Source organism: Amblyomma mixtum, chromosome 3 (genome assembly GCF_055824585.1).
Source record: "Amblyomma mixtum isolate Tamu chromosome 3, ASM5582458v1, whole genome shotgun sequence".
Taxonomy (NCBI): domain Eukaryota; kingdom Metazoa; phylum Arthropoda; class Arachnida; order Ixodida; family Ixodidae; genus Amblyomma; species Amblyomma mixtum.
The window spans coordinates 236,026,176-236,049,996 of NC_143014.1; the positions used below are offsets into that span (position 1 = coordinate 236,026,176).

At 47.6% G+C, this 23,821-nt stretch overlaps 1 protein-coding gene across 1 annotated transcript; it reads left to right on the forward strand.

Annotated features, from left to right (window-relative positions):
• Positions 1-1,568: 1,568 nt before the first annotated feature.
• On the forward strand, positions 1,569-23,091 carry LOC149354078 (protein ABHD1-like). Its single transcript, XM_089575921.1, has 5 exons — positions 1,569-1,811; positions 2,502-2,780; positions 7,082-7,351; positions 21,871-21,993; positions 22,798-23,091. The coding sequence occupies exons 1-5, from the start codon at positions 1,569-1,571 to the stop codon at positions 23,089-23,091; spliced, it is 1,209 nt and encodes a 402-aa protein (XP_089432047.1).
• The last annotated feature ends 730 nt before the right edge of the window (positions 23,092-23,821 follow it).

The window sequence follows — 23,821 nt, forward strand, 5'->3', positions numbered from 1 at the left end:
AATTGCCGTGAAACCCCGGTTTCGCGGCGTCATCCCTCTGGCAAAGCGGAAAAAACAATTTCCACGAATCGGAGGCAACATGCCAAGACAACACCGAATTTCCCGCTGACCGCATGGACCAGTTTTTACATTATTAACCACCAGATGGCGCTATCACACTGTCTTGCCCCAGTCGTTATAGACCAGTCCATAACAGTACATCATCATCATCATCATCATCATCATCGCCATGATCATCGTCAGTTTTGTTTTCTTGTCTAATGTGTACTTTAGCCTGTCATAATCCTGTCATATGCCTACCTGTGGCAAAGGTGATGCGCGCGACATTATCTTCACTAGCATCATCATCATCAGCGCCAATCCCTGCCTCACTGTTCGGGAAAAGCCTGAACCTCACTGACAGTGGCGCCTATCTAGCCCTTCAGCAGATATCGCGCACGAGGCTTCACGAAGGCCCTATTCGTGTACCTCAACAGTACTCGGCGCGCTGCTACATCACGATGCTTCTTGTCCATGTCGAAATAGAATTGCACTCAAAAGCAATGCGCTAATGATGAAAGGCGAAGAATCCAGATGACCAAGTGCGCTCACCGCCATTTTCGACAGCCGTAGCTACAGCCTTTCGTTTTTAGGCAGTTTTCTGGCTCGTCAAAGCTCCGCTTTCGGTAAAATTGACAGAATTCGAACCTTGGAGCTCCACTCTTTCAATCAAAGGTGATTTGATTTGGCATTCCTATTTAGCGGCGTCTTTCTGAAATTCGGAGCGTCTCCGCAGGGGGACTTCAATTCTCGACATGACACCATGGCATTCGATGCGTCGTGTTGTCACTAGTGGCTCGCTGCACTCTTGAACCACTTCGCTGCATTAGAGTCATGTTAGCGTCTGGTGCTTCTTGATCTTATTAAACAGCTTGAAATGTGATGGCGCGAGGTTTAGTCTGCAGGGTAGGTAAGGTAAAACTCAGTGTTCGTAAGCTTTATAATAAAAATATGCCTTTTATTGACGTCCTATTCAGGTGGCCCGATCCCTCTACGGAGGATGAGTTGGCCCATGTCGACACAGGGCGGCGGAAGGATGGCGCCATACATTTTATGTGAGGGCGTAATGTGACTCAGCAGTGGGCCGCAAAACCTTAACCTGAAAAAGGCGCGAAACCTGAAAAGACTTGCGCGTAGAGGTATTGTTGAGACAGAACCGAAAGGCACAAAGACACCAAGCGCATTTTTTAGTGCGACCCTGGTGGCGCGAAGCGTGTTCCTGTTCTACAACGATTTTACACGGCGCGGGAAAGCAGCGTGAGTTCTTGAACATTTCTAGATTTCTAACTTAGATTTCTGTCCTACACACCCTTCTCTCTTTCTTAAATTATTCCTTGGCACACTCACCCAAAGAAAAAGAAAAGAGGTAATGATGGACATGCCTTGTTTCCGCAGGCGTCGCTGCCAGCACGTATTGCAAGCTATTCAGCCGACAGGCGCGTGCCAATGCGCTCGCTGCTCGAGACGACTGCTGCTCGAGACGACTGCTGCTCGAGACGAGACGACCTTGCGGTTCGATCCAGCCGGCGATGGCCGTCGTGCAACTTCTCAAGGCGCCCCCCAAGGCCGGGCTGCTGCTGTGTCTGGCGTGCTCCGCCTACGTAGTCTACTACGTGCTGGCGGTGGTGCGCAAGCCGCGGCTGGTGTGCCGCAGCGGCCACATGCGCCGCTTCATCAGTGTCCAGATGGAGGACTTGGTCAGGAGCTACTACCGCACGCCGGTCTGGTGCGTCGGCGCCAACCTCCAACGCATTGTGGGGCACCTTTACCACGTGAGTGCAACGCACGCCTCTCAGCAGCGGGAATCAATGCCGCGCTTGGCCGATGAGGCGGACACCGCCCTAACCGTGGCTTACCAGCGCTCAGGGCTCATTCGCACTCACTGCTGGTGGCAGATTTGAAGTGGTTGGGGAAAAAAAGCTGGTGGAGTGCGTTTCTGGTACGATTACACGCTGAGCATATCAAGATAGGAGGAACGTGACTTGGGTGTAGAATGTGCACAAGATAGGGAGCAGGCACTTTTTATTTTTTTTCCTGGAGGGTCAATAGATGCTTTCAAGCCGCAGCGACTTCCGACATGATGTCATTCGTCTAGAGCGAGTCGCCTGTCTAGCTGCATCAATAACGTACCATTCCCGGGAATGGCAGTGCATTTAATGCGAAGGCAAGGTAACCGATCTTTCCTTGCTGTAACGGAACGGAGTGCAAGAGACGGGAAGCGTAGCAAGGGGCGACAGAGTCAGGCAAGCGGATGAGATGAGGATGCGTAGATAAGATGGTTGCTGCTGGGAGAGGAGAGGGTCGATTGGAGAGATATACCGTTTTCCTGCAATGGACGCAGGTACACTGATGATTAGGACGCGCGATCTTAGAAATTTACGGCATATATAGCTTGCCGTGGTCGGGACACAAGCAAGAAATGCAGCCCTATAGTAGCAGATGCGATGTGCACCCTCACGCAGTGGCGGCTCCCAAGAGTAAACTACCGCCGCGAGGTGATGGTCCTCTCGGACCGGGGTCAGGTGGCGCTCGACTGGCTCAACGAGAAGGCGCCAGGCCCCGTGGTGCTGCTCGTCGCAGGAGGATACACGGACAGCCAGAGCCGGCCGTGGCGCTCTCTGCTGCCCGCTCTCGCCGCGCTTGGCTTCCCCTGCGTGGTGGTGAACGGGCGCGGCTGCGGAGGCTTGGCCCTCGCCAATCACCGCATCACATATGCGGCCAGCGCCAGAGACTTCGCCGAGGTACTACATTCGAAGGTGTCTGCTCGATCCTTACCCTGCTGCACTGCGGTGCTCTGTGGAGGACAGCAGGGTCGGGTAATCGGAGCCAAAAGTTTTCAGTGTTTGCTCGACGGTACGTTTTGTGGGCAGGTGGTGCCTACGTGCTAGCCAATCCGGAGAGCTATAAGCACTAGAGTCAAGGTGGTCCAATGTTTAGGGGAATCCCCAAAGATGGAGAATATTTGTAATAAGGGAGTAATTGCTTATTGACATTCATCCGAGCGCAGCCATACGGCTACAAAGTAGAGCTTTCCTTTGTAGCCGTATGGCTGTGCTTGGGTGGATGTCAGTGAGTAATTACTCTCTAATTACAAGTCTACTCCGCCTTGGCGGATTCCCCTAATCATTTGACCAACACTGTTCCCACTTCAGTTACTTGATCAATTCGCTCTCGCCCTACCATAAGATTGCCGACCCCGTTAGCTCAGTTGGTAGAGCGACTGCTCCGGTGTAGCGGTGGTCCTTGGATCGAACCCCGGACCAGGAAGAATTCTTACTGCTAGAAACTGCGATGTTTCTCAGAAAGGTGTTAGCTTTCCTTTGTTGCCGTATGGCTGCGCTCGGATGGATGTCAATGAGTAATTACTCCCTTATTATAGTGAAGGTGCAATATGGTCATGTCCGTTTTCTAGATGCAGACTGCTTTAAAAGCATGAGCTCCGACACCGGACGCCAGCTGATCGAACCTACCCAAAGCACCCCGGTTATAACGAGTAAAGGCTAGCGAAGGTGGCTCTTTGGAGCACAGTTTCTATTTGACTTCAGTTTATTAGCTTAAACATCCCACTTTGGTGGTGTTAAAGGCTGGGTGAAAGTAGAAGGATTGTATAACTATGACTGCCTCATGGAATCATTGAAGGGATTACTTAAAGGTGCACTGAAGTGGAATCTGAACTCGTATTTTTACCGCAGGAACTCGATCTATAGCTCCCAAGCGTTCTTGGAAACCTCGAATTATTGCCCTGTGCAGCCGATTTCTCGAATTTAAACCGGATTAACGTCGGGCTCCGGCATTTTTTTTTTAATTCCCCGCAAACGGTGGGTGGAGTCGACCAACCTTTCAACCAATCCCGTGGCGGCTTGTCGCTCTGCCATCGGCGAGTTCATACGTAGTGATCGGCAAAAGCAAAGAGCACACGCGTATTTTTATTTCTATGGGTCTAATTTGCATTATGTAGTCTCTGACTAGACCTATTTATTCACGGAAACCAAAAGAAACAAGACAAAAACGAAAGCAAAGTCACCACGCGACTGCCTGAAAGGCACTCCATGCGTTGCTCGACTTCTCCCACCGCATGCGGGGAAAGAAAAGGCGGGAGACGGACGGTAATCCGATTTAATTGGGGAAATCAGCCACACAGGGCAATAAATCGAAGTTGCTAAGAATGCTGGGAACGTGTAGATTGAGTCCCCGCGGGAAAAACACGAGTTCAGATTCCTCTTCAGTGCACCTTGAAGCGTTAACCTAGATATACAAGTGATGGTAGCTCCTTCGTGGGAAAGGTCGTTGCAGTCGGTTGCACTAGGAGCAAAAAAAAGGGCGGAAAACGTGACGTTGCGGGCCCGTAAGCAAGTAACTTGTAGTAAATGGCTGGCGCGGTGCTATGCCAGCTGGTGGGGTTATGTGAGCTGCTGGGCCAAGTCAACTGTAGAAAGGTTATGAAACTGCCTAAGAAAAGAAATGCGACGATGAATGAACCATGTGGCGTGACTCTGAACTTATTCCAGTGTGCTGATGAGAATTTCTTTGTGCGAACTGCAGACAGCAGATGCGTATTCTAGTGTTGGTCTCTGAAGTGATCTGAAGGCGAGAAGTTGAGTTTGAGAGGCGTGCCGTAGATGACGCTACAAAAAACAGTGATCGGTTAGAAGACGCCGCTTCGTTCGAAGACAACACCCTTAGGAGACTACAAACTAACACATACCCAACACCAGCTAAATTACACCAGTGGTACCCTACACTATACTCTCCGCAGTGCCCACACTGTGGAGAGGTAGCTAACCTCTACCATATGGTGTTGGCATGCCAACTTAATCCCTTAGTTGACCCCATTGCCAACCCCTCAGAGTAGCAATGGGAGGCTACTCTGCTCAGCGATGATCCTGACCGTCAGCACTGGCTGGTGGAGAGGGCCAGCGCAGCAGCAGCAGCCAATGGACTACCGGACTAGGCGGCTCACCCACATGTTCTGAGAATACTGAATAAATAGAAATATTTTTAATCAATCAATCAATCGTTACGTGTGTGCGCCAGATGAGCTCCTGGCCCGATGTGACGATTAGGTATTGGTATGAGTGTACAGATTCAAGCGGGACGTTAGCAACTGTGTAAGTGAAAACTTTGGGATTAAGCCGCTGATGAAAAGACATTAGTTCTCGCTTGTTGGGAACCAAGGAACTTAGCTTGCCATCGCTAGATGGAAGCACGCAGTTAAGGTGATTTTGTAGCTGCCATTAACCGAAGGTGTTGGTAGAGCACGAAGTCGTCTGCGAACAATCGTAAATTTCAAAACAGCTTTCAGGGTAAGTCGTTTATAGAGACATAAGGACAAGAGAAATGCTAGTACAGAATCCTGGCAAACGCCTGATTCTACTGGGAGAGGGCTGCGACCATTAAGGAGGAAAAATTGGGAGTGATTAGTGAGAACTGCTTCGATCCACAATGAAACATTAGGATTTAATTTAGTTGGGCTAGCTTTAGCAATGAAAGCCTGTTGGGTACTTAGCCCAATGCTTTTGCAAAATGCCAGAAAAACAGCATCAGTCTATGGATTTAAGTCTCGGTTTCTACTCATTTATTTCCTGGCATAATTTTCTCGAATTATAAGTCAAAATATTTGTTGGAATGTCAGCAGAAGAAAAGAGTATTTGACATTGGGGATCGCAGTTGGATATGCCTGCTCCACTGTATAGCATTTCTCCTATGCGCAAGCAGCGTTTTTCTTTTGTTTCGCAGCAACGGAAAATGCATTTTTTCTTGTTGCCTAATTTTTTTAATGTCCGTAATCGGAGGGTTTCTGGCAGTTGGAGTGGAAGCTTATTTTCCGGTCGCGTCTGTTAGCACCTTCTTACTATTCGGAAATCCTTCACTGAAAACATGCGTTGCGATACAAGGTAGAATAATACGAAATTAAATTGAATTTTTTAATTTTATGGTTTATGGGGGTTTAACGTCCAAAAGCGACTTAGGCTACGAGGGTCGCCGTAATGAAGGGCTTCGGAAATATCCACCACATTTGGTTCCTTAACGTGCACTAACATTGCACAGTACACAGGGTTCTAGAATTTCGCCTTCATCGAAATTCGACTGTCACGGCTGGGATCGAGTCCACGTCTTTCGGGTCAGCAGCCGAGCGCCATAACCACTGAGCCACCGCGACGGGACAAAGTTTTTATACTTGCAGTGCTTAAACTCAGCGGAGCCTCGGGGGACTCCCGGGCACTGACAAGGGATTTCAGAACCCCGTGCTATAATGTAGGGACTGCCTGAATGAGAAGCAGGCAATCATTTTTTTTTCTCGTCATAGCGTGTCGAAACAATATTGTTTCGAAAATTTCACCGTGATTTTTAGTAAGAACCATTACATGTTTTCTAAAACTTGAGACGGAGAAAAGTAAAAGTTTGGCAGCGCTGCACAAAGTCTGGGAGATAAAGCGACTCATGAACAAATACCAGGAGTCAGTCCATAGCTGACCACTTAGCTCCATGGCTACCAAATAACAGTGGAAAGCACAGATCAAAGTATACCCCCGGCAGTCTTCGCAATTAAAGAAACTTTCCAGCTTCGCCAAAGTCAAAACAGTTTAATAGTATTAAATAGCAGGTTAGTAAGATGTTCCCAAAGAACTAAACCCGCCGTTGTGGCTCAGTGTCTTTGGCGTCCGGCTGCTGAGCTCAAGGTCGCGTGATCGATTGTCGGCCGCGGCGGCTGCATTACGATGGAGGCGAAATGCGAAAATTGTCCGTGTGCTGTGCGACGTAAGCGCACGTCAATGTGAACAGGTGGTCTAAAGTAACCGAAATCCCTTCATTTCGGCGTCTATACCCCCATTCATATCCAGGACATTAAACCCCACATACATAAATTCTGTAAGTTCGATGGCAGACTTAAGACACTTAGGCTCCGCCCAAAATCGCGAGCATGGGTTCCATGGTCGTAAGTGAAACCAGGAACGCGCTTTCCAGCTTCACCGTTTTATTAACTTGAGCGATTAAGTACGGGACAGCCATTAAATGACATGGCCACCGGTCGTCGCTGCAGGTGGTACGCATGGTTCGCAATCGCTACCCGAACGAGTGCCTCCTCGGTGTGGGCGTGTCCCTGGGCGGCCTGCTGGTCGCCCTCTACCTGTCGATATTGGGTGAACACGCGCAGCTGGACGCGGCGCTGGCCGTTTCGCCGCCCTTCCAGCCCGCTGTGGCTGCCCGAGTCGTGACCAACCCCTGGAGGTCCAACGTCATCTTCAACGCTTGGATCACGCGCGGACTCGTGGGCCGCCTGAGAGAGAACGAAGATGTCGTCCGCAGAGCGGTGAGTGCCCTATAGATGAACAAAGGGATGATTTGGCAAGCACGCGCACCACTTCATCAGCTAATCATCTCCTGATATAATGTCACGTTGGTGTTAATCGGAAGAGGGTCAACAGGGGCGTAGTCCAGGACGTGCGCTTCCGCAGCACATTCACAACACTCACTTCTTTCTCTTCTTGATTGGAGCTTTCGTCTGCACGAGCGCTCGCGTCATTAGCCCCCCTCCTCCGTAAGCATCCACCCGATGCTGAAACGAAAACAAGGGGTGTCGAGAAGAGTTGGGGTGTCCTTGCGTAGTAGGGCTTCAGGCGAACCACGTGGACCACCTCGGGGCGGTGGTGGCGTCGAGATGGTTGAGTCTCGTTCCGAACGACTTCATAATTCAGGGCTCGAAGGCGTCGCACAATTCGGTACGGACCGAAATAGCGGCGCTAGCCTTCCACTCAGTCCGCGTCGTCGTATTGTTGGCCAAACCCAGACAAGATCAACTGGAGGGTATCGAACAGCCTCCGTAGGCTGTAGCATTCTGGCCCTGTTGGTCCTGAATGCGAAGCCGTGCGAGTTGGCGGACAGCATCGGCGCATTTAAGAAGGTTGCAACGTCGCCATTTGGGTGGTCGCCGCCATGAGGCAGAGGGCATCGAGTGTTGTTGTCACCTGACGTCCATAACCGAGGATAAACGGTGGCATGTTGGTGATCTCCTGTACGGGTGTATTATACGCGAACGTGACGTAGGGCAGGACTTCGTCCAAGGTCTTATGTTCGACGTCCACGTACATTTAAAGTATATCTGCAAGCGTCTTGTTGAGGCGTTCCGTCAGTTCGTTAGTTTGGGGATGACAAGAAGTGGTGCTATGGTGACTGGTGGGATTGAAAACTAGGATATGATGCAGGAGCTCACAGGAAAAGGCACCCTCAACTTGTGGAGCACCATAGCGTAAGACGATCTGATGAACAAAGAACTGGGCTACTTCGATGGCGGTGCTACCCTGCAGAGACGCTGTCTCTGCATAACGGGTGAGATAATCAGTGGCACTATTATCCACGTGTTCCCGTAGCCTGATGTAGGAAAGGGTCCGAGCAAGTTCATGCCGACTTGTTTATTTATTTATTTGCAGAATACCGGCGTCGCACAGGGGCATTATCGCAGTGGAGAGAGCTTTAGAATGATGTAACTGTCACAATAACTCGCAAAAAAACAAGGTCAGCATAAAGGTAATGCAAAACAATACACACAAAAAATAATGAAGACATATTACACTAATGAATACAGTGCAGAATAAAAGTCATGGTTATCGCAGACTGCAGCCCATTCTTCTGGAAGCTAGTTCCACTCATTCACTGTTTTAGGAAAAATGATTTCGCAAACGCATTTGTTTTGCAGTCATGTTCGCGCACCTTCTTGGAGTGGTCGTGCCGAGTCTGGTGGTAGGTTGGTTCCGATATATAGTTGCGCATATCAATGCCCTTTTCATTATATAAGATACTGTGGAGGAATTTGAGCCTTAATTTTTTTTCTTCTGGCGCTTACAGTTTTCCATCACAGCACGGCCTTTATTTCAGTGATACTTTGAAAAGGGTTCTAATTATTGGAGGCAAAGCCTGCAGCCTGATTTTGCAGTTTTTCTATTTAATGTATGTAGTAGTCCTGACATGGATCCCAAATAATGCATACATAATCGAGAATAGATCTGACATGCAAAAAATAGTGTTTCTGTAACGTCCTTGGACGCTGATTAGTAATTTCTACGAATAAAAAACAACATATTACTTTCCTTAGATATTGACCGCTGGATGTGTGCATTCCATTTGAGTTTCTGCGTAAAATAAACACCAAGGTACTTGCATTCTGACGTGTTTCTGATTATGTTTTCAATTTTGTATTGTGTTTGAGGTGCTAGCTTTTTTTTGAGAACAGAACATAAATACATCTATTAATGTTAATACTCATATTCCCGCGCAGACACCAATTTGCTATTGTGTGGATGTCGTTATGTAGAATTGCTACGTCTTATGGTGAATTTATTTCTCTGTACACAACGCAGTCATCATCTGCAAATATTTTTAGGGGGGACTGCATATCGTCTACAATGTCATTAATAAAAATCAGAAACAGCTATGGGCCCAGAACACAGCGTTGGGGCACTCCTGAGGATACCATTATGTACGTCAGCTACAGCCGTTCAGGACCATACATTGTTTACGCTCGTTTAAAGGGAGACTGAAGCACTTTTTTTGAAAATAGGGCTGGCAGCGGCATCCTATAGCTTTTTATGCTGTATACTGGAATATCGCATCCAAATAAGGCAAAAACTAGCGCGAATTGCCTTTTTTAGCCGAAATATGCGGCCTGCGCCGCGGGGCACGCCGCGCGGCGCGCCGCCGCCCGTGATTGGTCAAGAGAGGTCGTGACGTCACTTTGAGGACTGGAGAAGGTGCCGATGCGGATCTGGCGCTGCGTTGAGTGCAGATCGCAGCTTTCCGTGTCGTTGTAAAAGCGAATACGGCGACTATATTTTTTTAATGACCTCCGAAGAAAAGGATACTACAGTTTGCTCATTCCACGTATCGCCTGAAACTAAAAAAGACACATGCAAAAAATTCTACGCCTAGCACAAGCATACACCAGCGTCAAAGACGCGATGCAGACCATGCGTAAAAGGTGCCAGCACAACCTCGGCTCGTATTCTCGGAAAGGAAGGGGTGCGAACAATACTCAAGTCAATTACCACCACCGGACGCCTCCTGGCTCGCCCGGAAGAGCGTCACCCTAAAGAAAAGGCCCAAAGCACTGTGTACAAAAAATCCTGTTCTCAGTACGCGGCGTTGCAGGTTGGGGCGAGAAAGTATTTCAAGGAAACGATGAAGAAGCACAAAGTTGGTGTCAAAATTAGCGAAGCGCAGTGGCCAAGCACTGCGAGGCATGTGACCACAAGATAGTGACGCAATCATTGTGCGCTGGAAACCAAGCCAAATACGCGCACAAGGCTGCTGCTTCACTCGTGGCGCGTTCAGCAGATGCCAGAAAATATTAATCGCTGCCTCGGAAACGTTCGCCCTTCCTAGATTTGCAGTTTAGGTTCAATGAAGTAGTTGCCAACTATATGTGTGTTTAAAAGCCAAGCTAGCTGCAACTCGCCCGCTGCCACAACTTGATGAAGAAACCGAGTAAGGTTGCGGTGTGTTTTTGCAAAAACTCAGTTGGCATTCATTTCTCTCATAAATTTGCATCCGAAATCAGAACGTCGAACACTTTCATTTTAATCGCTTAGCTACGATTAAACGAGATGCCACATATGAAGAGCTTCGATGCTTGCTTGCTTTGCTTTATTGTGCTTTGCTCGGCTTGCTTGCTTGCTTGCTTGGGCACGTCGAACCGAGTATAAAATCACTAACCGAGCCTTACTGAGCACGCCTCAGGTGGTCTGGCCATCACCTAAGCCGAGGAGAGCGACACATGCTTAAGCCTCTATAAGGTTTCTTCCGGGGCTAAGTGAGCATGCTTCTACTTTTAAAAGAGGCGCTCCTTCGGAATGGTGACACGCCTCTCATGCGCGAGAAAATCGAAGGAACTGTGTCATGGTTCAGCCGCGCCTTTTCGACAGAAATCTCCAGAGGTCACCTAAGGGATAAGCTCTGCATGTAGCCGCTCTTACGAAAGTGCTTCAAGCAGAGTAGGCTTGGTTTGGTCAGCTTGAATTCTTCGTCACAGCAGCGAGCGCTTGCGATGCGAGCTTTTGATCTTGCTAAAAACAGTGGAAGACGACACAATCTCGGCCGTATTTGTTGATGGACACGAACGCAGAGTAGTACCTCGTGTTCAATCTGATTCTCAAGGTCGGCTGACACGCTTTGTACGTCACAACGCACGCAGCACGAGAAACAACGCGCGCTGAAAGCTCGCTCGGGTGCGCCGAAGTATCTCCGGCTCCTCAACGTGACGTCACGTTGGCCGACATAGACGAGGTTTCCCTCTCCGCTGTTCTCCTCTCCTACGCTCGCGCGGGGCGCGGGAGATTTGAACATCGCGTTTTTAATTGGTTATTGCGCCACTGGTTAATTGGTTATTGCGCCAGCAATGACACTACTTCAAAACCCTAAAAAATTAGCTGATTCGAAAACCGCCTCAGTATCCCTTTAAGTGGTGGCGCCTACAGTTTTGTTTTATAACGTATTTTAAAAGATGCGAGGTAAATATTTAATAAGTGATGAGATACAGTGTCAAACGCTTTCCTGGAGTCGAGGAATACTGCATTTACGTATTTATTCTTGTCTGGGGAGTTACCTATAAAGTGTTATAACTCAACTAATTGCGTGTTGCATGAGCGACCGTTACGAAAACCTGTCTGCAATCCAGTAAAAAAGCATTCGAGGTATTTGAATAATTGTCTGTACATTATAAGCTGAAAAATCTTGCAGGAAGCTGGAGTCAAAAATACCTTATCACCTGATTTAAAGATCGGATTAACAACTGTGACCTTCCAGTCCTATGGAACCAACCCTGTCTCAAGCGAGGCTTCAGATATAATACAGAGGTATTCTGCTATTATACTGTGGCATTTGTTCAGAACATATGGTGGCACTCCATCAGGACCCATAGATTTCGAGATGTCAAATTCCTTTAAGAGACAGTCGATACCATATGCATCAAAGCTTATTTCGGGCATCTAACGGTCGGAGGCATAGTTAGAAAGAAGTAATGTGGTTGTGGTATTTATTAGTTCCTGAGGAAACACTGATTTGAAATACAGATTAAACATTTCAACCTTTTCGGCTTCTGTATTCAGAGTAGCGCCATTCGATTTTAGTCCGGGAATGGATGTGTCATCGGCTCTACTTGTTTTTATGTATTTCCAAATGGCTTTAGGGTTTTCTTTTCTCAGATCTGCGTTTAATCAGTCGAAAATAAGTGCTTTGATTTCTTGGTTGCCAGCTTTAGCATCCGGTTCGCATCCTTTATACTTTGACGGTTCCTTGAACTGCTATTATTAGAACATTTTTTGCACGCGCTTCTAGCTTTTCGTATTAGTCTACGTATTTCAGAATTAAACAACGGCTAATTTTTTTCCTTTTCCCGTAGAAGTTTTGTTGGGACGTATTTGTCTAGGAGTTATTCCAACAGAATGTTGCGAAGGTGGACTATAAACACTCTGCATCACTACTTTGGGACAGACGCGGAAGATTGGCAAGAATGACCCCAACTTTCACTCAATGGCGTCAAAATTACCTTTGCCATATAAGAACAACCGCCATGGGTGTTGCATAGTTCTCGAAAGCACCGGGATGTTTAAGTTCGTAATTACTGCATCGTGGTCACTGAGGCCGGGTTGCGCTGATACTTTGGCCACAATGTACGGGTTGTTGCAGAGGACAAGATCCTGTGTAGCCTGCTGTCTAGTAGGAGACAATACGTATTTGGTGTAATTATTTAACAGGATTAGCCAGTGAAATAAAATATTCATTTGTGATTGTTTAGTTACTGCTCCATCAGTGGTCCAGGTTATGTCCGGGATGTTAAAATCACGGCCCATAACAACAGCACCAGAAAGCACCAATAAAATATCAGGAAGGCAATTAATTGGTTCTTCGCTATTACCGGGGGGGCGGTAAAAGGACCCAGGCACTAGTTTATGGGCCTTTGGGAGGTGCACTCGACATCGCACTGATTCCGCATCATTCTCAAATTGAAGTTCTTCACTGGGCAAGTCGTTTGAAATTGAAATGAACACGCCTCTGCCATGTCGGTGTCTATCTTTGCGGTAGGCTGTAAGCCACCGTTGCAAGACTACACAGTTCGTGATACTTTTGTGTAAACAGGACTCGGTGCCTAGTACAACGTGTGGCTGCACAGTTGCTACCAAAGACGCGAAATTGCCAGCCTGATTTTTAATGCTTCTATAGTTTAATAAGAGCGCAGAAAGTCTTTTAGGTCCAGCCAAATCGTCGATATATATTCATTGTGTCTTGTGCTTGTCACTCCCCGTCTTTGAAATGCGCAGAAGTTCTCAGTTATACAGGTTGCTTCGTGTCAAATTGCAAGATATACGTTCGCCATTTATAGCTGCCTTACTATATTTGAGACGTACACGAAATTCCTTGCTTTGTCGTTTTTCTTTCGTATAACTACACAGAAGACGCCGTTTTTCCTGCACAGTGCGAATAAAGTAGTACACAATCTTTCGTGCTTTCCATCTTGAAAAGTTCGCTATGATCGGCCGGTTTTTCCGTTCCCGGTATGCTCCCACTATATGCGACCTTTCGACAAGTACTGTATGAAGTTTTACGTTGTCTTGGCAAACTCCTCTGACTAGTTCTTGAAATGCTTGCGAAGGCGGCTCAATGGGCTGGAGGAATCCGGTTGGCTTCACGGGCGGAACCTTGCGGTGCTGGCAGTCCCGGCAAGTGCGGAAGTAATATGCAACGTCAGGACCCAGACGAGCCAGTAGTGCTTGTCTTGAACTCTGGCTTGTGTTCTAGTCACACCAAGATGGCGGGAAGCTGCTTCGTCATAGAAGGCGTGTTGAATTTCGCTTCGTAGGGTCACGGGGACGACCAGCAAGTGTGGCCTAGTGTTGGTAGCGGATTTATTCTTAAAGAGAACACTGTTAAGCATGCAGAGAGACGACAAAGCGCGCCTGAAGGCTATAGAAACTCTGCGGCTGGCGCCTTCAAGGTAACGAATGGCATCGCGGAGATCGGGGTCGGCGCGATGATGCTCGGCGAAACCGCTTGTATGCATTGAATTCAGGAATACTTAGTCGTCAGCAGCGGCGGCCTGAACTGGTTGCACGGGTGTACGAGATAAGTAGTAGGTGTCTGCGGGTGTGCGATCGGATTTGTAAATGAAGGCAATATCGAACTCTTGAAGCCGAAGGCTCCATCGTGTGAGGCGGCCGCAGGGATCCTTCAGGTTGGTCAGCCAGCATATAGTTCGTGACGATCGGTAACTACTTTGAAACAGCAGCCATTAAGGTAATGTTTGAATTTCGATACTGCCCACCCGATGGCGAGGCATCCTTTTTCAGAGGCAGAGTAGTTGGCTTCTTCTTTCGAGAGTGCGCGGCTGGCATAGGCGATGAGACGTTGTTTATCTTGCTAAACTTCACCGCGGACAGCGCCCAAACCAACGTTGCTCGCATCGATGTGGACCCTTGTGTCTGCAAGCTCATGAAAGTGCTCCAGCACGGGGGGGGGGGGGGGGGACTTAAAACGCTTTCTCCTGCGGTGGTTCCCACTTGAACGGTACATGCGCATTTGGCAGATCAGTAAGGGGTGAGGCAATTGAATGAAATTCTCCATGAAGCAGCGGTGATCCGCGCATAGCCCGAGGAAGCGACGAACTTCCTTCAGGTCACGCGGCGGAGGAAAAACTGCCATGGCTTATGTTTTTTTCAGAGTAAGGAAGGACCCCTTCTTGATTCACGACATGGCCTAAAAACTTGAACTCTTCATATGCAAAATGACATTTTTCGGCTTTTAGAGTAAAGGCCTTATGAGGTTAAAGCCTGCAGTACCGCCTCGAGGCCACGGAGGGAGGTGCTCTTCGAAAAACGGGGCGAAAACGATGACGTCGTCCAGGCAGACCAGACAAGTTTGCCACTTCTCATCCACAAGAATGGTGTCCATGAGCCTTTGGAAAGTCGCGGATGCCGAACAAAGACCAAATGACAACACTGAAGTTCGTACAACCCGTGTGGAGTGATGAATGCCGTCTTCTCGCGGGCCCTTCCGTCTACCTAAATTTGCCAATATGGAGACTTCAGGTTCATGGAGGACAAATACCTGGTGTTGCACAAGCGATCCAAGGTGTCGTCAATTCTGGGCAGTGGATGCACATCCTTTATAGTGATGCGGTTTAACCGACGGTAGTCAATGCAAAATCGTAAGGTGCCGTCCTTCTTCACAAGCGCTACAAGTGCCACCCACGGGCTCCTAGAAGGGCGAATAACGTCTTTTCGAGAATTTCGTTCACGTTCTTTAGTAGACACTCGATAAGGTGACTGTCGGAGCGGTGGGACATTTTCATCTGCAATAATGCGATGTTTCGCAAGATGCGTCCGCCCGGCGCGTGGCGACGACGCGAAGGAACCACGGTAGCGATTGAGCAGTTCCCGCACCTTGTCTTTCTGACCGAGTGCCAGGGCTGGGTAATGTTCTACTTAACACCAGCAAGTGTGTCAGGCTCTGTTGTGTAAGCGTTGTTAAACTGTGCACACACCTAGTTTCACTAAGAGCGCCAATAGAAGCCACATTCGTCCCTTTGTTAAGGTGTTGGTGTTGCTTAAATTGGGGAGTCGAGCTTTGACCTTGCTATCTTCAAGGAAGACAACCGCCCTCGCAACGGGAATTCCTCTGTCCAGAAGCAACAGCTGCTTGCTTTCCAGGACACCGTCAATTTGCCGCATGCTCTTGGAGCCGACGGTTAACATTACACTGGAACGAGCAGGCATGGTCACGTGTTCGTCTAGAATGTGCAGCGCCGCTGGGAGAACACTATTGATGGATATGGCTATTTCGGAGGAGAATTAGATGGACTTCGATTGCAGATGAATAACAGGGCTGTTTCCGGTCAGAAAGTCCTTGCCGAGTCTGACGTCCCGGGGGCCTTCGGCTAGCCCTACGAACGTTGCCAGGAATGTTTCGGCTAGCACGGTTATCCGCGACGTGCGCACGTTCCCGTAGGTGTGATCAAATGTCCCCCTGTAGTAGGCAGCTGTGGGCCGTCCCAAGCGGTTGGGACGTTTTTTAGAGCCGCGGTGAATGGTCCACTGAGCACAGAATAATCGACGCCGATATCCACCAGCGTGGTTAGAGCGGCGCCGTCAGCGGAAATAAAGATGTCGGCAGTTGATGGTGTCTTACTTTGGGGATGTGGAGGCATTCGCTCTTGGCTGTGCTGTGTCGAAGGAGTACGGCCTCAAGGAAAGGCGTCGTGGCCACGGAGGGGTGTGTCAGAACATCGGCTAGTTTTGAGGTACGTCGGGTGATGAATCGTCGGTACGGCATCGCGATTGGGCGTTGGTTGGGAATTGTCTAGTGGTGATTTAGGATCTTGCTCATTTTGTCGTTGAGCAGCCGCACCTCCAGAGGACGCTGCATCTAGTTTCGTCTACGGGGACTCCGAGACTGCAGGTCTCGTCCTGGGGAACTGTAGCGACGCGGAGATGGTTATAGAGAGAAACGGCGCTGTACGGAGTCCGCTTGAGAGATCTAATCCGCGATCTCCAGCGGTCGTTCTCCACACATCTGACGAATACAGAGGACGGACGACCTTCTAAGGTCAGTCTCTTTGTATGGACAGCGGCGCCAAGCATGTCCAGTCTCACCGCAGTGGTAGCACAGCGGCTGATTGTCTGGCACTCTCCAGACATGCGTTCTGCGGCGTCCTAGGCGCTGGCGAGAGTTCGGCTAGAGAAGTTCAGTTTGTGTAGCAGCGGAGGCAGGTGCGTCGTAACGTAGGTTCGGCTGAGACGGAATCAAGCGACGTGGGACGGCGGCGTAGCTGAGATTGGGGCGCTATTAATTGGCTGCGCAGGGCCGGGTAATGGTGCTCTCGTGCCTAAAGAATTGTTGAACCTCCTCACCAACAACGTCAGCAAGCGTGGCAACCTGAGGCTCTCCCTTTACCGGAAAGGGCTTCGCCAGTTATTTTCGCACTATGGATCAAATAATCACGCGTAGAGATTCTGTGGAATTCATCGTGGCTCCTTCCACAGTGGTAGTAAGTATCGATGCTGTTGCCCCTTTACGAAGTCAGCCACAGTCACTGGAGGACTTCAAACCAGGCCGGTGAGCAGCCGTTTATTAACCCCTTTCATCAGGAAGCTCACCTTCCTCTCCTCCGACATGCTTGGGTCCACACGTGGAAGAGGCTCTTCTTTTCCTCGGCATACACCGTCACACTTTTGGTTGGGGAGTTGATTTCGGGCCTTCAAAAGCAGGGCAGCGTTCTCCTTGCGGAACGGGCTGTCCTTGGGGACTTAGAGGAACTCGGTTTTGAGCATAACCCAAGTTCGATGGACAGATTCATTGTTTTCATACCGTGTCCTCGGGGAGTCTTCCAGGGCGAAATAAACATGGCGCATCTTGCAGTCAGCGGCACAACCATTGTAGAAGGCCACCCGGCCGTGCTGGTCCGGCCCCTCTTCGGCGTCCTCGTGTGGTTGATCGTGGAAATGGGGTGGCTCCCGCTTGTGGTGGAGCAGGACTGACGGAGCTGTGGTTGGAGGTGTCATTCTGGTAGCCCTGGCCTTCGTGATGTATGAGAAGCGGGGAGCGGTCCAAATTCGGGAGGTAGGCCTTGCAATCAGCGACAGCCCTGGTGTACTGGCACGTCTTACTGGGGTATTTGTCCGCGGCTTGAATTGCGGCTCGAAGGGCGCATACGGTACATTAACAACGTACCCAGCGCATGCACCGGATGTCACGTTGGTGGCCGAGGGTCATCAGCGGCGTAGTCCAGGATGTGCGCTTCCGCACCACTTCCGCAACACACACTTCTTCATCTATATTGGAGCTTTCGTCTGCACGAGCGCTGGCGTCAATGTCATGAAATATATGAAAGAAAAATGATTTAGGCAATGAAAATTAGGTTTTGAATTTATAATGTAACGCTACGCTTTCCGCGCTGAATTAGAAACTTAATGATGGTTGACTCACGGAGGTCACCGTTGTTAGCTTCCTCTTGAAACACCGAGGTCTTTTTATTGATGAGGTCTCGATGTGTCGAGTCAGCTCGTCGCGCATTAAACTGTGGAGTACTTGCTCCTTGCTGAGCTAACTAAATTTGTTGATTAGCGAAGATTCCATTTACCCAAAACCTCCGCATGCTGATAAAGTTAAATAAAATACGAAAGAAATGGTTTTGAGGTTCACTTCTGCGCCAACGACCGTGAATGTCTGTGCTAGGCTGGAACACTCATTTGGAGTTAGACTTGAAAATAAAACCATTATGACGTCACGGAAGTCTGAATAAGAACAAGATTATAAGGGTGGTGAAATTATGATCCACATTTAAAAAGCTTCATCGCGACTGCCAAAAAACATCAACAGAGCACGTCGCTCGAGCGCCCTAAACAGGTGTCTGGACAACTGTACTGTTTTTTTCTTCTTGTGCGTAATGTAAAGCTAAGAAGCACGACCCTCTGTTCTGATCCCAGCTTCGGCAGGTCGCTGTGGAATACGAACCCATTATTGAAATTCAACCTGGCTGGCACCCACTTTAAAATGAGGCTGCCAGCTTTTGTTTTTGTATTAACGTAACTATGTTCTCTGCAAAGTCTAATTCGAGATTGTGCCCTGCGGTACTGTTCTTTGATAAAGTGGTGCACATCACTGGAACTTCGAGTAGCTGCATCGAAACCGCCGTTTAAAGGGTGTGCCTGGTGTCGAGACACTCGAAAGGAGGGCCACTAATGTCTGCAGGCACGACAGTTTTTGTTTCCGACCGCTGCGTTCCTGTTTATCGAGAACGCCAAACACGTTGCTCTGCAATGTAGTCGCATCCATCAATTGTGGATAAAACTATTTTTGAGTGGGGAACAGTTGATCAAGGCATTTTTTTTCAGAGAGTGTAAGATTGCACTACAGCAGCCGTATATCACGCAACGGCAGTCCTGAATATATTTTTTCTATTGCCGTTCTCGCTATCGTCTAAAGCGTTCTCCATAAGTTTTCTATAGCAGTCTTAACTGTTCGGTGCGACCGATGGAAACACTTTAAAGGAAAGAAGAATGGAGTTTCAATATTTCCATGATAGTATTCTACAATTGTCCAAGTTTCAGAATTTTTGCCGAGAATGTTTATTTATTTATTTGTTTAATATTTTCAAGGCTCCTGGGGGCATAACTGAAGGGAGTGGATGCATGAAATATACATACAGGAATAAATTGGAACAACAACAACAACGCAGCAGACTGCAGATTACTGGGAGTAAACATATTCTTCAAGAGCAGATCTGAAGGAAACAGAGTCGGTAATTGTGGCAATTGAGGTGGACAGGTGGTTCCATTTATTGCTTGTCTTGTGAATAAATGAATGAAAATATGTGTTCATGTGACAAAAGGAGATGCCTACTTTACGATGGTGGTCTCCACAGTGTGAAGTATATTCAGGTTCAGCGAGAAGCGCTACAATAGGATGGTGATTGTGATGATAAATTTTGAGCAAGAGAGATAAGTGAGACACTTTTCTTCGTAAGGAAAGAAGTGGAAGGTTCAGAGTAGCTTTCATATTTTAGACACTGGATGAACGAGAGTAGTTGTGAAGTATGAATATTGCACGAGTGATTCACAGAGTAAAAGTTTTAAGATGGACGATGCCGTAGTAAAATTTTGCCTCAAATATCTAAGCATGCGATTGACGTTCCAGGAAATGAAGTTGTGGGTTATGTAAAGATTGTAAAGATTGTCGGTTATGTAAACACCTAGGTATTTGTAACATGTTACGTGTTCTAGGGAAATACCTTCGACATGGTAGTCAAAGAAGACAATCAGAAACAGAAGGCGCGTTCCGGGGAACTCACATTGCTTTGCACTTATTAGGGTTAAGGCGGATTTTCGAGGTGTTGTATACCAGTCTGATATACTGTTAATGTGCGAATGAAGTTGGGCGGACTCAGAGATAGAAGAGATCCTTCTGGAAATTACGCAGTCATTGGCGAACAACATAATTGAAGAGTTAGTGTGGTCAGGCAAGTTGTTAAATGGTCCCAGCTGAGAACCTGGGGGTACACCGGAGCAAACTGGAGAGAGAGCGAAGAATCACACTTATTGGCATATACAAACTGTGTTCTGTTGAGAAGAAAATATTCGATCCATGCTAAAAGGTTGGGATAACTGTTAACCCTTCTGAGCTTCTAAAAAAGTAATTGAGGTTAAGGAAATCAAACGCTTTGGAGAAATATAGAAATATGCTGTGGATGTAGGATCCAGTGTCTATGGCAGCAACGAGGTCATCAGTGAAGGATGTGAGCTGTGAGTCAAATGAAAATGATTTGCGAAACTCAAGCTGATGTGGTGTAAAGAATGAGTTATTTTCAAGAATATTAACCATGTTGGAATAGTTTATGTGTTCGAAGATTTTGCATGGAATGCTAGACAATGAACTTGGTCTATAGTTAGAGGTTGAAATCGCGTCACCAGACTCAAGTAAAGGTACCACCTTGCCCACCTTCCAATCGTTTGGTAACACTGAAGAATACAAAGATTGAGCAAACAGTTTAGGAAGGATTATGAAAGAGCACAGGTCGGTACTCTTCAAAAACTTCGAGTTAATACCGCCTATGGCCAAGGACGAAGAGAGTTTTAAGTTCCTAATTGAGTTCTGCACACAATTCGAGTCAGTAAGTGCAGTGCCTTTGGAGGATAATTCATGTAATCGATAACAGGCAGGTAAAAAGACTGCAGTCGCGAAAATACATTTGAAAATAATCCATTAACTGCATCACAACATTTTTCACTAGGAATAAGAACGCAATTTCCATCGCATATAAAGTTATCACGTTGGGTTTTGAGCCACTAATAAAGTTCCAGAACATTTTAGGATGTGTAACCAGCAAGTAGGCAGGATCTTTTGAAAAATTTCTTGTTTAGCGCTCTTTATTGCACTATTGTATAGACTTTGCTCTCACATAGGCAAACCAGACATCTTGCCTACTGCTAAATTTTGTCTTACGAAACAATCTCTTCTTTTTATTTAGTAGCCGTTTTAAGGAAATGTTGAACCACGGGGATCGCTGTCTGCCCGACGTTACACGTAGGGGTATGTATTAATCCGTTTGGGAATTGTCTTTTTATTAAACAAAGGCAAGTTCTCTTCGAGAGTACGTGCAGAAAAATTTGGTACGTATCCATTCGAAAATGTTCCGAGTTCTCAATTTATCGAAACGAAGTCTGACGTCTTGTAATTCTGAATGAACTTTTGCCCTGGCGTGCAGTTAGTCACGGTGCCTGCAAACGAGAATAGAATAACACTGTGGTCACTGTGACCTGGTAGAAAATTGAGTGAATGAACAACATCGGGAGAAGTAGTCATAATAAGGTCTAGGATATTGGAACTGGCTTGCGTGGTTCGTGTTAGCTGCGTTAATACCTGCGCCATGCAGTACATGCGGCACCACATCTACCGGTGTGGCACGGCTATGAGAAGCTGGGAAAAATATATCCGTTCGGTGGCGCGTTTCGCAAAAAGCGGCTGGGCAGCTAGCTCTCAAACGTAGGAGGCTGCCCTGTTGGCAATGCGAACGCAGGAAAACGCTGCAACGTTGTGAGCTCCTGTAAACCAGCATGCTTTCAATGGCGAAGGCCAGCCATAATGAATAATCTGTGCTGAGCTGTGAATTTTCAGTCGTGAATAAGCAACAAGTATCCGGTCTACGATAACATAGGCTTCACATCCGGCATCTACAGCACAAGATGTTCCTTCTAAAGAAGGATTAACCTCAATTGATTTCCTTTTTTGTAGCAAGTGTGACGCAATTCTTTATGAGTCTTCTTAGACCGCACAATGTTTTCTGCGCAGAAGAACATCCGGTCTGACGAAGTGTTCCGGTGTTGGACACTTGCCTCGTTTGACAAGCATTACGCCGCCCCGGCTTTTGGCTGTCGATCGGTGGAGGACTTTTATGAAAAGTGCACTCTAAAGGTACGTGAAGGGGAGGAAGTAACAAATTACGCCCTTTAGAAGGAGGAGGTGAAACTGAACTTTTTTACTTTGAGTAGTCGCGTAATTTCTAAAGCAGGCTTCAGGAATTGAGCGTTCATCAAAACCTTAATTTTCTTCTGCGAGTTTTCAGTAGATGGCGAGTTTGATTCTCCTCTGACGTGAATGTTTTTCTTCTCAGCAGTTACACTATTTTAAGGGAAGGAACAATAAACAAAGAACAACGCCACAAGCTTTGCGAAGTATTTCTATCATGAAGCTATCCCCGCAATATACGCTGTGTTTCGGAGGGGGCGAAACTGAGAAAGCGTAAGTGTGCGGTTTGTCTCAGGATAGTAGACGACTATATATAGATCCACAGTTTTCCGGCGCTTTAGAAACATTGACGGCAACTTTAATTGCGGCAGTAGTCGATGTGACTCATTAAAGTTCGAATGTAATAATTAACTCCAGATTTCTTTAAGGCCAGTGGTGATCGGACCCCATACCCCGTGTCCCAAAGTCAGCAGGCCGGCGTGGCTATAAGCCCGCTCCTTGAAGATAGCGAAGGCGGGGCGATAAATCACTAGGGCCAGCCCATAGGACGTGCTGCGCGGTGGCTTCACTAAGAAAATTGGGACAGAACTGACAAACGTCTGAAAAGGGGATATAGAATCATGGCTAACCGCGCGAAGTCTGAATCTACGAAGTACAGTTGTAGTCCAAGAGATGATCACTTGAAAGCTGAAGAACCGCAGGCACGCTGTACTGCTGCCCTATAGTAACCCTAGATCGAATCTCTTTCAGGGAAGGCTGGGCACGGTGCGGCGTCCCCTGGTCCTCCTCGTATCGGCGGACGACTCGCTGAACCCGGAGAGAACCCTGCCCGAGGACGAGGTGCTCAACTCTCCTTGGCTGGCCGCCGTGGTGACACCGCGCGGGGGCCACATGGGGTTCGTGGACGGCTGGTTATTGCCCCGCCAGCCCTTCTACGTGGAAAGATTTGTGGCCGCCTTAGCCGTGGGACTGCGCAAGGTTGTCAATGCGCGTGGCATTCGGGTGCTCCATACCCTCGGGGACGACGCCTTCACCAGGGAATAAAGCTCGGGCAAAGTCAAACGAGTTGAAGGCTGTTGTTCTTTTTTTTGCTCAGCGCTTCTCATTGTGGAGCGCACTTGCCCCCCAGCCGTAGGCAACGCCGTCGTCTAAACAGGTCGTGCAGTAAAAACAGCCGCTTTCATTCGAGGCACAAGGTCTGTTAATCTGTTTTTTTTTTCTGTTCACTGAATTCACTAGAAAAACTAGATATAGCATGTTGGTCTACTGCTCCCAGCTGATGGCTTGGTTCACACGTTACATTTTACTGTATTTTACTTGATATTTTTGCGCATTTACAATGTTCTTACAGCGTCTGTTGAGGCTTTGGCAGGTTTGGACATACTATAGGACGAAAGGAACAAATTAGGAGAAGTGAAAAGAAAAATCTCAAGAACCCAACTCTTATGTGAAATATCGAGCATTGCTTTGAAAGTTGTCTGCGAACGAAACAAAGAAATTGAAAAATGACACAATGGTCCAAATTTCAGTTAGAGCAATTCAGGAACAAATCAACTACGCAAATATCAAACCGTAAATACTACGTAAACCAATCTACGCAATCAAACAAATCAATCAACAAAACAGTCTACAAATCAAACTACGCAAATCAAACCGTAAATAATACTACAAAACTTATGAAGGAATGAAGAAAGCGAAGTGAGCCGTAACTAATACTTAAAACTTGTAAAGGAATGAAGGAAGTGAGCCGTAAATATTACTAGAAAACTTATAA

Bases quoted from the DNA above. Each gene is read 5' to 3' on its own strand.
- LOC149354078 (XM_089575921.1), top strand. From the start codon at position 1,569: ATGGCCGTCGTGCAACTTCTCAAGGCGCCCCCCAAGGCCGGGCTGCTG. The intron at 1,812-2,501 runs GTGAGTGCAACG...ACCCTCACGCAG, and splicing joins TTGTGGGGCACCTTTACCAC to TGGCGGCTCCCAAGAGTAAA. The intron at 7,352-21,870 runs GTGAGTGCCCTA...TTTTCTGCGCAG, and splicing joins AAGATGTCGTCCGCAGAGCG to AAGAACATCCGGTCTGACGA.